Source organism: Pseudonaja textilis, chromosome 1 (assembly GCF_049901715.1).
Source record: "Pseudonaja textilis isolate UNSWEBS1 chromosome 1, rPseTex1.2, whole genome shotgun sequence".
NCBI lineage: Eukaryota > Metazoa > Chordata > Lepidosauria > Squamata > Elapidae > Pseudonaja > Pseudonaja textilis.
This window is the reverse complement of record NC_141990.1, coordinates 281,531,758-281,546,051: the sequence shown is the minus strand read 5'-3', so window position 1 is coordinate 281,546,051 and position 14,294 is coordinate 281,531,758. Positions and strand designations below refer to the sequence as shown.

General features: G+C 34.4%; 1 protein-coding gene across 14 annotated transcripts in view; it reads right to left on the bottom strand.

Moving 5' to 3' along the window:
* The window catches only part of NPAS3 (neuronal PAS domain protein 3), a 775,438-nt gene that overhangs the window by 75,750 nt on the left and 685,394 nt on the right, over positions 1 to 14,294 (bottom strand). For 8 of the 14 annotated variants that reach the window (XM_087921890.1, XM_087921881.1, XM_087921882.1 and 5 more), the window contains one exon: positions 2,437 to 2,520. The exons of the other annotated variants lie outside the window; for them this stretch is intronic. In XM_087921890.1, coding sequence (XP_087778016.1) covers positions 2,437 to 2,520 — 84 coding nt within the window. The remainder of the gene's footprint in view (positions 1 to 2,436; positions 2,521 to 14,294) is intronic. 14 annotated transcript variants of the gene reach the window in all.

Genomic DNA, 14,294 nt, shown 5'->3' with positions numbered 1-14,294 from the left:
GAAGGAAGAAAACAACAACCAAAAAACATCAGGAAAAAGTTAATGTGTACTAACTGTAATGGTGAACCGCAACTGTCTTAAATGCAAGTACTAGTTGCAAAGTAACTTATTCATCACTGTTGTAACTGCAGTGGTCACTGTCGAAGGCAGTCACTAAATGAAAACTATGTATACAACTTTTCATTTGCGAGCCATGTATTTTCCCCAGTATATAGGATATATTTGACCAAATGACTCTTCTCTGCTTTGAAGGATAATGAAATCTATAGCTGACAAATAAAATGCCTCATGTCAGTTCAGTTTGTAACTATCTGAATGGTTACATTCATGGCCATTTGGCTTCGCTTGCAATTGATGAAACAGCTTTTGCTCCTACAAATGTCAGCCCTTCTCAACGTGGCACCAATCCAAAGAGATTTCGACTACAACTTCCACCAATGCCAGGAAGTAGGTGCCTAGGAATTCTGGGAACTGCAGTTCCAACTCGTCGGAAGGTCAGTGGGACAGCTTAAGCTATAGTACATTTCTTAATCTTTTCAAGGAATCAAGGGACATTGTTTCTTTTCAGATAACAGACCTGTTAGTGGTACCATTTGGGAAGTTCTTATGTACATAAGCCTCAACCAATAATTAGCCCCATAAATATTCTCATAAAGCAAAATGGAGAGGGGGGGGGGAGGAGAAAGCCAAGAAAAAAACCAAACAAAAGAGCAATCAACAACATCCTTTATTATAACGGAACTGGCTACTCTGCTCTTGACCTATTAAAACTTTGTTTGCTATTATGCTGGCGGGCAAGCTAGTCATGCAGAACAGTGTGGAGGAAATGAGCCAGTGTGTTCCCCTGGTGATATAAATGCTTTATCAAGCTGATCCCTGCCTTGTTATGTAAACTATACCAGGTACTGTTCATTTTAAACACAGAGATAAACAGATCTAATATGCTTCAGGGCATCATGCTTTATGCATGAACTGCTTTTTATTTTTATATTAAAGGTATTCTTGACAGAACCCTTTGCAATGGAGTAAAGCAATATTCTAACATCTTAACTACAACCACAGTAGCACCTGTAAATTCAAAGCAGTGAGAAAGATAGTCCCAATTCAATTAGACCAATGCAAACCTTTTTAATTAATTCGTAATAAACAATTAATTTTAGTGAATGTGTCTTGTAATAAAAATGTCTCTCTCAAAAGATAAATGACAAAAAAAATCCTCAGAGACAAGTGTTATAAAAGTATAGCTCATACTATCTGTTTACAATATTTAGCTATCTTTCTTTTGCCTACCATTTATTTTTAATTTCAATTTCTGCTTAGATTGATTCAAGATGTAGTATTTTTAAACTTTTCATGCATTTTGTAATACCGTTTATATCGACTAATAGAGGTAAAATTAACAGTGATTCCATACAATATTTCTGTTGCAAAAAATGTGTGGGGGAATTCTTTCTGCCACTTATATGAATTTGAGTAAGTGAATTTGGAGATCCAGTTTGGTTTTAATTATTAAGGCACCAGCCCAGAAACTGGGAGACTGGGAATTCTAGTCTTGCCTTAGACTCAAAGCAGCTGGGTCACCTTGGGCTAGTCACTCCCTCTTAGCCTCAGTAAGAAGGCAATGAAAAATCACTTCTGAAAAACCTCTCCAAGAAAACTGCAGGGACTAGTCAACGATTCCTTGAAGGCTCACATACAAGCACACACAAAGCCCATTAAATTGACAGAAGATTCAAGTCAAGTATGGTTTCCCTCCCCCAGAAAATTATTAGTAATTTTGGCAATAAAAGACTTGGGCATCGTCCAAAACAGATTGCTAGACTACATGGACATTGGGCCGGTCAACTTTTTAAACAACATAATTAAAACTCATCTTTGTGATGTTCTTCCTAACAATGGAATTTGTAATTAATACCACTTAAAATTCCATAACAAGTGTAAATGTGTGCGTATGTATGCATATTCATATTAAATATACACTAAACCAGCTGAAAAAGTAACCCCCACATTTATAAGTATCATACATGGAGAGTACAAAATTGTGGCATTCATGTGATGACACCATGATATATGTGTTACGATTCTGGTATAATCACAGTTTGCTGTAGATGCTGTTCAAACAAAATAATAAAACCTGTCTAGGGTTCTCCTAAAAAACAATAGAGGTTATTTTATGAATCACCTTGAGAATAGAGTTCCAGGCTCTCAATGAAGAACCTGGTTTGATTGCAAAGCTCGAATGAGATTATATGGGAACTCTGAAAAGCTGTATTTTATACTACACTTCTTTAGGATATACATCTTGCTTTCAAATCAAATCTCTGTTACAGCAGTGAGAAGTCCAAAACATAAACACAACAATCAAATAAAACATTGGCATATAAACATGACGGAAGATCCAGATAAAGCTCAGGGCCTCAATAACTTGTCACTAACCCGATTCCTGAAGAGTCATTTGGTGGACTGGACAAGCCACAGCACAAAATTTGGCCACACTAAGTGTAACAGCTGTATCTGTATCTGCAAATAAAAAGGAAGTATAAAATATATCAGATCTACCTGTTTTTACCTATTAGTAAAAAAAAGTGGCATGAAAACCATGATAAAATAAACACTAAACAGAAGAAGAATTATGGTGTCAACCTCCCATGAATTCTTTGAAAACTATGATAAGCTGAACTCCTAGAAGTTGTCTTCCAATGTTTTACAATGATTTTCTGTCTCACCCTTCATTTCTAAGTTTATGGGGAAGCTGGAATGGACCAAGCCAATAAGTGTTATCACCTTTTCTTGGAGCAGAAGAGATAATAGATGATTTTTTTTTGGTTTATTATTATTCATGTGAGACTTGTGGAATACCCTTGCTAAATAATCAAAGAGAAAGGAGGCAGATTAACAGGATAACAGAGTTGGAAGGGACCTTGGAGGTCCTAGTCCAAGCTCCTGCTCATTCCAGACAAGTGGCTTTCCAGTCTCTTCTTAAAACCCTCCAATGATGGAGCATTCACAACTTCTGAAGGCAAGCTGTTCTACTGGTTAATTGTTCTCGTTGTTAGGAAACTTCTCCTTAGTTTGGGTTGTTTCTCTCCTTGATTAGTGTCTACCAATTGTTTCTTGTCTTGCCTTTTGGTGCTTTGGAAAATAGGTTGACTTCATCTTCTTTGTGGCAACCGCTTAGTTTCTGGAACACTGTTATCATTCACCCCGATCCTTCTTTTCAGTAGACTAGACATACCTAATTCCTGCAACCGGTCTTTATATTATTTAACCTCCAGCCGCCTAATCATGTTTGTTGCTCTTTTCTATACTTTCCAGAGTCTCCATATCTTTTTTGATAATATGGAGAGCAAAGCTGGATGCAGGAGTCTAAATATAGTCTTACTAAGGCTTTAAAAGGTGTTATTAATACTTCATGTGATCTTGATTAAATCCTTCTGCTAATGCAAGCTTCCATTGCATTAGTTTTTTTTGGCTGCTGCCCCACACTGCTGGATCATATTTGATTGTCCACTAGGACTCCAAGATCCTTCTTATGTTTTTGCTATTAAGCCAGGTTTCACCTAATCTCTATCTACACATTCGTTTTTTTCTTACTTAAGTATAAAACCTTATTTTTCTACACACTGATTTTCATTTTTTTTGATCGGGCTCAGTGTTCAAGTCTTTTGAGATTCATCTGGATCTTGAGACTAAGAGGCAAAGAGTTACACAAGAGAGGAAGATAACCATGCACAGGTGAAGCCAGGATTTGTAACTGCTGTTTACAGCTCTGTATGATATGCCAGCTCAACTAATTACAACTCCTTTGTAGTACTTATTTAAAAACAACAGTAATATCTCTGTTATCACAGTTTGTGCTGTGCCACCAACAGACTGCAATGAAATAGGAATTCTTAGGTGTCTCTAAAGGCATGCCATAATATAACATCTATAGTTCTCTGCATATCACTTTTAAAAAGAGAGACTTTATATATGTCTTTCCCAATACTGCTGAGCGCTAGGATTTCAATAGCTCCTAAACCTAAGACCCTGTATATAGGCACTACTAGTTTGAACCTAGTAGTAACCTAATAGTAGTAAAATGGTAGCTTCAAATAGAACAAAATTGATTGGCTACTGCCTTTAGTGGCCAAGAAAAGTAAAAAATGAAACAAAACCTACCACATAGGAAGTTTATATGTAAAAATAGAAGAATCTCTCTCCCTTCCCCCCAGTGGCAGTAGAAATCATATACACTGTGGGCATGATATCACATCTGTATCATTTTGTCTGAGAACTTAGGTCAGAAAGGTGAGCTGTATATAACATTCTAAAAAAGATGGATCCTGATTATAACCTGAATTATAACTTCTTAATTTGGCAAGTGAAGATCCATTATAGTAGGACTCTAGGGCAAGAATGTGTTAAGAAAATTATTCTTTCTGTCTGCTCATTTAAAGTAATCCCTTTGGGTGATTAAATGAAATATTACTTGTTTAATAACTGTCAGAACATTATTTTTAAGCAGAAATATTTTGCATATTTTCTCTTCCTAATTTTAACTCACTCATGTCATGGGAAAAGAACAGACATCACACAAAGGAAGTAGAGTTTAGCACCTGAATACTGTTTGTCCTGTCATCATAGCATCTATAATTTAGTGTGAAGCAGTGAGGTAGACAGAGCATTATCATCAGAAATCACCCTGAACAGGGATATAAACCACACTCGCAACAACACTTGTCAGAAAGATGACTGCAGTCAAAACTAATATCCAAGAGTTTCAAGATAAATGCTGACAATGCAACCATCCTACAAGACTACTATTGCTCCAAGAAATAAAAATAAAATGAGAAAAAACCCTCAGACCAAAGAAGTTCCACTAAAGGGAACACTTTAATTTTTATTGGGGGATGATAAATTCTCTATGAATTAATACAAGTAAAAATTTGATATAACTGAATAAGATTATTTTATGTTGCTACAGTGGAATAAATAGTTTCCCCCCTTCCATTATTCTAAATCAATCCAATTTCCTGCATTCTATCTTTTTTTCTCTCTGGTATCCTAGACCGTATGTATGAAATTCCCAAACCATATAATTAACTGCAGATTTTATAGATTCAAACCTTTTGCACAATCTATATGCTATTATTCCTCAGCCAGTATTTCTATTTTTGTATACTTCAACATGAGTTTCCTGGAAATTTAATATCAGTGTACTTCCTGCCACATAAACTATGAACCCCAGGGAAACAAACACAAAATCTTGAATTATAGCCATTATGATTTGCTTGGTTGTGTGTAGTTTGTTCAATTTGCTCATTTCAATTTACATGGCCAATATCTTAATATAAACAATACAATAAGAAGATATGCCAATTGTACAATATACCCATTCTTCTAGATTTTACTTCAGAGGAAACTATTTTTTCTTTAAGATGTGAGTAGAGAAGATATTGGTTTTATGTTTGTCCTTTATAAAGGAACTTTTCTTACTAAATTTTTTGTCCCAAAACTGAATTCTGTGAATAGTATTAATAGTAAATAGTATAATTTGCAAGTAAATGCAGTTTTTTTTCAACAACAACCAGCATGCTTATTTGTAGGAAGATAACATGTCCATTAACCTCCTCAAAAGGAAAAAAAAATATAAGAAATGATTATTTTCCTTAATTTCTCAGGCTGTAGTCTTACTCATACCTGTTTAAGAATAAATTCAATTAAATTGACTTAGGTTTACTTCTGAATAGGACATTAACATTAATGACAAAGTACAATTTAATATAATAAAATATTACTGCTGTATAAATGAAATTATAATAGATCGATGTCAAACAATTAGACCAAGTGCCTCAAAGTAGATCCACTGAAAGATCTCCAATTTAAAGCAGGAAACTCTTTGTTCATTGTTTATTGAAACTATGTTTTTCACCACAAGTGCTCATTCTTTCCAATACATCACAATGAACGAAATTGATCTAGATTCCAGGGCAGACACATTCCTACATGGCAATTTCAATCTAAATGAATAGTGCAAAGAAAAGACACGAACTACATGCAATTATATAATGTAATAAAAATAGGTAGAGAAGCTATAAAAGATGTTAAGTCCCCATATATTATATTGCAGGCAGTTGGAAGACAATAGCATTATTTTTGCAGCTGCGGGGCCACCAAGACAATAGACCATGTGAAGTATCATTTGCTTCACAACAAGATCCAAATCCAAGTACAGGAGGAGGAGGAGGAGGAGGAGGAGGAGGAGGAGGAGGAGGAGGAGGAGGAGGAGGAGGAGGAGGAGGAGGAGGAGGAGAAGAAGAAGAAGAAGAAGAAGAAGAAGAAGAAGAAGAAGAAGAAGAAGAAGAAGAAGAAGAAGAAGAAGAAGAAGAAGAAGAACAGCCATACAAGGACTGCCAACTTCCTATAATTTTTATGTGAAAGAAATAGAAAGAAAAACCTTCCTTTACATGGAGAATAATCACATTAGCTGCGTTTAATTAGTTTAATTCAATTTTGATTAAATGTATACTCACTTTCAAATTAAATTACATAAAAATTAACTTTAAATAAATAATTTTGTCCTTGCTTAGACAACATTTATCTTGGATTTGGCCACTTTTAGGACCTTGGCATGCCACCCACAGAGCAAGTAGACCTAACCATGAAAAAGGCTATGCAGCCATAGATTATATTTAATTAAATTAATTTCAAATTTTCTCAGTTTTGGTATATGTGCATCCTGTGTAGATTGCACATGAAATGAGAATGCTCCTCTCTCTCTGTCTCCCTCCCTCCCTCTCCTTCTCCTTTCCATTATCTAAACACCGCCATAGATCGGAAGTGCACAATCTTTTACAGACCAACTGCCACAATAGGCTATAGTGCTCTACTTAGTGCAAATTTTGGACAAATTACATGCAAGCCCTTGGCAGCTGCAAATTGTACATCTGTCAAAGATATATGTATCTATTGTTTCTAAAATTGCTAATGTAAAATAAGACATTCTGGAATTCCTTCCTAGGGTATATAGTAGAATTTTTTTTCTTTTACTGTTCTCAAGAAAGAAATATTAAATAAAGCAAATGAAGATTCATTTGATGGAAAGAAGGCTTGGTTCATCAAAATAATGCTAAATTATCAAGAACTGGCTGCTTTTGCTGAAGAAAAAGATATATGAGAAACAACTGTATATTATCAATGAAGGGTTTTAAAAATCTGGAGAGTTTAATTTTTGTGACCTTTCATGAGTTCATATCTTGATTTGCTCAATATTCACACTATTGTCATGAGAAGCAATCACTTTGTTATCAGAGATCTTTCTAAGTTAAAGGAAGAATTAACCCAAGTAATATAATGAATGCAAAATGTGTTTTGATTTGAGTATTTAACATGCAGACACACCGTGTAGCAATAATCTTCAAAAACTTCTCTGCTTTTAAGAATTGAGTAGTAGAGAAATCCTAAATAATACATCTGGAATTAAAATTACTGTAACATTCTTCCATTTGCATTATTGGCTGAAACCATAATTAAGGGTTAATCATCTATTAATATGTTTCCTACTAGTAGTTATGCAAATGGAAGTATTCATGACCTGTTTGAGAGTTCTCTGATGCGTCCAGTAGGCCACTGTTAGAATATAATGTTGAGCTAACTATCCCAATAACTTTATTATTTTTTATTCAAATTCCACTTCTTATACCCATGGCCATCCCAGGGAAACCTCAACAGTGCATAGTGACAAGTACTTCTCAGGACACATTGCTCTAGAATTTGCTGAACTTAAAGGGGATGTGAAAACTACTCTGGGAGAGGAAATACAACTCTTTATCTACGAAACTTTATATCCCAGCATATACTTCAGGTCATAAAATTTAATGCACTGGAATGTCTATAGTTAGTTGTGCTGAAACTTCTATTATCCAAGTTTTAAAACCTTCACTTGCAGATGTCGTCTTTCTTGAGAAAGTAGTGTTTTCAGTCTGTGGAAGAGAATATTTTGAGTGGAGTATTCAGACAATGGCTAATGATTATTTGAATACTGTAGTTGACACAGAGGTACCCATAGGAACAAAAAGGACACTATGAAAAGGATAGAATAATAAACATGAATTTAAATGTGCCATTGGGGCAATGGTTTGCTAGGTTTATACAAGCTTTATATAGAAGAAATAACTAAGTGATTATTATATTAACTTAGAATTTAGGAGCTCCAAAAGGGCATCTGTGTTCATAGTTCGTTTAATAGAATAATAGCTATACACAAATTCAAGGGCAGCAGTGCACTCCCCAATTTCTGTTTCAAGCACTTTATTGGTGCAGCATAGGCCAATTTTTACATTGCACCCATTTGTGATTAGTATTATAATATGAAAACAGTGAGAGGCACATCTTATCCATTTGTACATCTGCAAAGCAGAATTGTGTTTGGAAAAGCAAGAATGTGTTGCAGTGGAGACACGGTTCATGTGGATGAAATATTTCACATAGACATTTCATAATTTCATGCGAGTATTTCTTGCAATAGTTAAAGCAGAGATGGTAACAGTCTCTCATGGAACAGGCTTCCTTGTTTCATCTCAGCTTAGCTGAAAACTTGAGTTGAGAGAGAAACCATTTCTTCCAGCCACATTATTGATAGTTATTCTGGTGATAATGTAACACATTCTGGGCTGGCTTGGTTTTGAATGGGCAATTAAAACCCATTATAAACAAACACAGAGACATATAATGTATCAACACAGCTGCCTGCATTTTTGCACCAGCTCTGGGGATGTGAACAGGAAATTATCATGATGAATGCCTAGATTTCAAAATCTGCCATTATGTCAGTGATTTAAGATGGCCTTTGAAATAGCTGAACAGTGGAAATCTCTTCCTCTCTCTCTTGCCTGTATTGTAGACAAAACTAAAAATAGCTGAACATTATGTTAACTAACTGTGGAAGTCTTTTTCAAAACTTTTTACAACCCATGATAATATATTGAATTACACATAAAGTCTGATAAAGAAAAGTCGAACTGGATGGGTGAAGGATAGGAAAGTTGTAAGCTAAACTGAAATGCTTTGATTCACTATTATGTTAAACAAAGGAATAATACAATTTTTAATTATGAGTGTAGAATTTTATGAATGGAATAAAATGGTTTCATGAGGCATCATAGTGTTTCTTTTTCTCTTCTCAGTAAGTCTTGACTTTTTCAAAATCTGAGAATTACATTTGAGGTCCAAGTTCTTTATATAGTTTTATGCTATATAAACCATATATATATATATATATATATATATATATATATATATATATATATATATATATATATATATATATATATATGTGTGTGTGTTGTGTGTTATTGCTACAACTTTAAAAGCACAACTATAATGACGTGGGAAAATACCCGAACAAAGCTGAATACCATATATATATATATATATTTATTTATTTAATGTTAATTTACAGTATATGTAAATTACAGTATGTACAGTATATATATATATTATAATTATTTAATGTTAATTTACAGTATATGTTACCAATCTCCCTAAGTCTACAGTTTGTGTGGAAGTAAGTTTTCAAATAAATTGAACCTAGATATTATGATGACATGTTCAGGAACACTGTTGCAGGTAGATGCAACCCAGGTTTTTGGGGAATTTGTCTGCCTCTTTTACTAACTAACATTGCAAATGTTAGCGTATAAGAAATTATTGTTCCTATTTTTTGAAAGGAAGTTAGGCATTTGAAAAAATTAAATCCAATCTACTTGAATTCCAGAAGTACCCTTTATGTATCTTGAACTGTGTATGGTTTTGTGCCAATTCAGTACTCATACTCATTCATCAAATCTGTCTTTAAAAGTACTACAATTTCAGCTTTTACAATTTGAGTTGTTATGAAAGTAGCCCACTTAAATTTCTAATAGACTGACAAATTCTATGGGGTTCTTCATTTGCTCATAAATTTCTTCTGCGTTTATTCTATCCATACTGTAATATATTTTTCATAGCCTCTTTCTTTTTACTGTTTGTATTTTAGACTATAGGTATGGATTATACAAATATTGTTTTAAAAAAGAAATCTATAACTTATTCTCTTCCTCCTGCATTGTCTAACATTTCCTCATTCTTAAGCTCCAATATTGCTGAAGTTAAGGACGGGAAGAGAAAACCCCGTGACAGAAATTTTTACTTTGCTTCCATGAATAATAAAGCTATGTTCCTTATCATTAACTGAAGATATTTTTTAAAATTCTGGAACAAAAGGCTACATATCCTCACCCCCTCATACTGCATATAGATAGTCTTTGACTTACAACCACAATTGGGACTGGAATCTAAGTGTTGAACAAAGCTGTCATTAAGTCAGATGCCCATATGACTATTTTGCTCAAATACCACAATCCCAGCTCTCCCAATTGCAATAGTTAAGCTATCATGTGGGAAGGTCCAGTGTCCATAGGCGCATGGAAACCTGCCAGAGGCTGAGAGGCCTGGGCTCTCTCTCTCTGTCCCACCAAGATTGGGTCTTCTTATTTTTGTCTTTTTTTGCAGCTGCTGAAAGAGCCTTTCTAGCCTTCACAACAATCTAGCTTTCTGGCCAGAAAAAAAGCCTTTCTACCCTGCAGAACAATTGCTCGCTAGTGAGCCTTCTAGCTAGTAAATCAGGATGTGGTGGTGCAGGGAGGAAGCCTAGGCCTCATGGACATGGTGGGGTAAAGAGAGAGGGGACTCAGACTGCCCAGTCAGGAGGGGGAGAAATAGTCAAGGAGCATGCTAAGGCCTTCAGGGCTGCAGCAGCTTTGTGGACATTGGTGGGCCAGGAGGGGAGCTGAAATGGGGGAGACATTCACTGCCAAGCACCAAAATTTTCTGTCATGTGACTACAGGTGGAGTGCAACAGTCATAATTTCAGGCAGGGATCGTAATTGCTTTTGTTCAGTGTCTTGGTAATTTTAAATGGTCATTGAATGAATCAAATCAAATAGAATAGAATAGAATACTTTATTGGCCAAGTGTGATTGGACACACAAGAAATTTGTCTTGGTGTAAATACTCTCAGTATACATAAAGAAAAGGCACATTCGTTAAGAATCAAGAATCATAACATACAATACTTAATGATAGTCATAGGGTACAATCAACAATCAAATCATACTAGGAAACAGTCAAGTGGGAGGGGATGGGTGAGAAGGAGTGGTGAGAAGATTAACAGTAGTTGTAGTGTACACTTTGTAAATAGTTGAACAGTGTTGAGGGAATTATTTGTTTAGCAGAGTGATGGCTTTCGGGAAAAAACTGTTCTTGTGTATCTTGACTGTTCTTGAATGAACAGTCCTAAGTCGAGGACTACTTTAAGGTATATATTAAAATCATCAAATGCTTTCCTGCTCTTAATGGATGCTTACAAAAGATATGGATTTTCAGAATTTTTCTTTAGAAATATATACAGACACAATCAGAAAGGTTGATGTCAAAATGAATACACAGATGAGCTGAATGATTCTGATTGTCTTTGTAATATAGCATATGACAGTTAACTGCATATGATTCATGTAAAAATAGTTGTGAGTTGTGTATTTCATTTGACCACTTTATTTTATTTTTTATTTTCAAAATAAAAATGCAGAAATAGACAACAAATTATAGTATGTATGTGTGTCTGACAAGTCATTGTAATTTAATTTTAACAGAATCACTAATTTGGTTTAAAGTTTAGAAGCTGATAAACATAGATTTGTAGTATTACAAGTATTGAACAATTGGACAGCTAGCAACTCATGAAATTAAAATTTTATAACCGAAAGTCGAAGACTGTGTTGCCTGGTCTAAATATTTCATAACTGACATTTTCAAAGTCTACAATATAAAGCCAGATTTTGATTTTCCAATGCAATATTCTGTATATGTGCAGCTCTCCTTCTGTTTTTATATGTGAATGTAGGTGCAATCCAGATATTTGTTATTATGAAATGAAAATAATTAATAGTCAAATACTTAACTCCTTTTTTAACAGTCCAACATTTTTAAAATGTTCTATGCATGCAACTAACCTAGAAGAATAGTCACGCTCAAAGCTACTTGCTCTATTGCTAGGAGATCAAAACCAAAACCAAAGGTCATTGGTGAACTGTCATGGGCTTTCTGAACTCTTGCAGAAAGTTCAAATGAGCATAACAGACAAATAGCACCAAAAGATAGTTGTGGGATCCATGAAAACTCCCTAGCTTAATTGTTCAAACATATTAACTGAGGAACTGATGAGTGAGTGATCCTTTCTCCACACACTGTTTCCCTATGACTAGGCTCATAGATTATTAATAGGACTGTCAACTGATTAATAATATGAATTTTTCTTGATTAATTGATTAATTCATCAATTGAATGTGTGTATAAGCATAAATAATAAGTGGATCTAATACCATGCTGTCAGACTTTTATTAGTGCAAAGGGACTTTAGTTCTTTTCTTTGCCTGTGGACTCTCCACTTACATCCTCAAATCTTTTACTGAAGACTGAGGCAACCTTTGTAACAGTTTTGGAATTTGTGGAGAATTGCAGAATTAAGGGGAATTATTTAGTCAGTAAGGAACAAGGCTTAATCTAAAGTCAGAATGCCACTGGAGTCCACCCAGTAATGTATTTTGACTTCTGTATTTAGACAAATAAAAATTTATAGATCTAACCTTACAAAAAAACAAAACTACACAACACCTTAGTAAAGGTTGTGAGAAAGAAATATTAATTATTTGTTATGTGTATATGTGATTTTATTTATAATCAGTATTTAAAACTATAAAATTCAGTGAGGCTTACTCCCAGCTGACAGAAAATTGCAGCTTTAAAGCATTTGTTTTTTTTCTGGTTCTGAAAAAAACAGGAAGCAAATCAAAATATTTTTAATTCAACAATTAATTGATTAATTTAAATCTATCAGTGTAGCCAATTATTGTTTTAAGCCCTGTATTCCTAATCACTAGAAATATCTCTTTGTTGCAAACAAAGCTATGCTGATTTGCATCCATGCAGGAGGTGGCAATGTGCAGAAAATCAGCAGTAGCGCTATATGCAAAGCATGTTGACTTTCTCCTCATTTGATTAAATTAAACATTAAAGTTCTAAAGAAATACTAACGTAATGAAAAACCAGCTTACACAGAAACCAATAATAGCGTAAGGATATCAGTAGCTCAAAACCAAGAGCAGAAACTTTGGTACACTGAAAAAAATAATATATTTGAAAACAATCATTCAAACTGTATTGCCATCCTGGTAACATCCATCTCACTCTGGAACATCTTGTCCATCCCCTTCATGGGAATCATCTCCATCCTTTAGATGGGGCTCTGAAAACTGGTTCTCTGGGGCCCTTGATGCTTTAACTTGAATTAGGAAGACAGTAGGCATGCAATTTTAACTGTTGCTTCAATTGATTACTATTATTATACAACTACTTTTATAGTTGTAATCCATCCTGAATCTTGAAAGTAGACAAAATGCAAGTAACAAAATAGGGTTGTATTTTAATAGAGAAATGAACTAACTCTAATAATTCAACACTGCTCTTTAAATGGTGAAACCCCCCCCAAAAGGCATTAAGCTCAGTATAATATCATCAAAGTTTTGGCAAGGTTAAAAGTATTATTTTACACTGTGAATGCCTGTATATAGCACATCTATGTTTATAGACTACCAAGAATCTAACTTTCCCTACTAGAGTTTAATTGTGATTGACAAGCTCACTAACTTCCTCCTCAAGGAGATACTTAGAACCATTATCAAATATAAGACAGCATATATTGTTCTCACAAATGGCAACAATATCACATATCATTTTATAGATAATGTTTCAATATCTTTCATTGAATAAAAGTTTTTTTTAATCAAGTTGCATTGGTAGCACTAAACTACACAAGGGGTTTGGAGGTTGCAGATGGCTGCATTACTCTAAATGTTCAAGCTTGACTGACCCATTTCATCAGCACTGTCAGAGCCTTGCACTGATACATGTTGACAACATTTAGTCTTAAAAAATTGAAAGAAATGAATTAATATGCAAATTTCATCAGCTTTGTAATAAAAATGTCCTTGGAAAAAAACAGAGAACATGACCCCCAAGGAATAGTGTGAATTATCCCAGCTCAATTCTTTAAGTTAGTCAGAGGTATGTAAGTCCACAAGGAAATCAGCACAGATTTGACTTGGAAATAATTATGATGAAGAACAAAACACAAGCAGGTTGAATAAATGTAACAACCTGGGAAAAGTCTTAGTCCTGTTTGTTATTCACTTTGAATTAATAAGATTAGGTCTGGT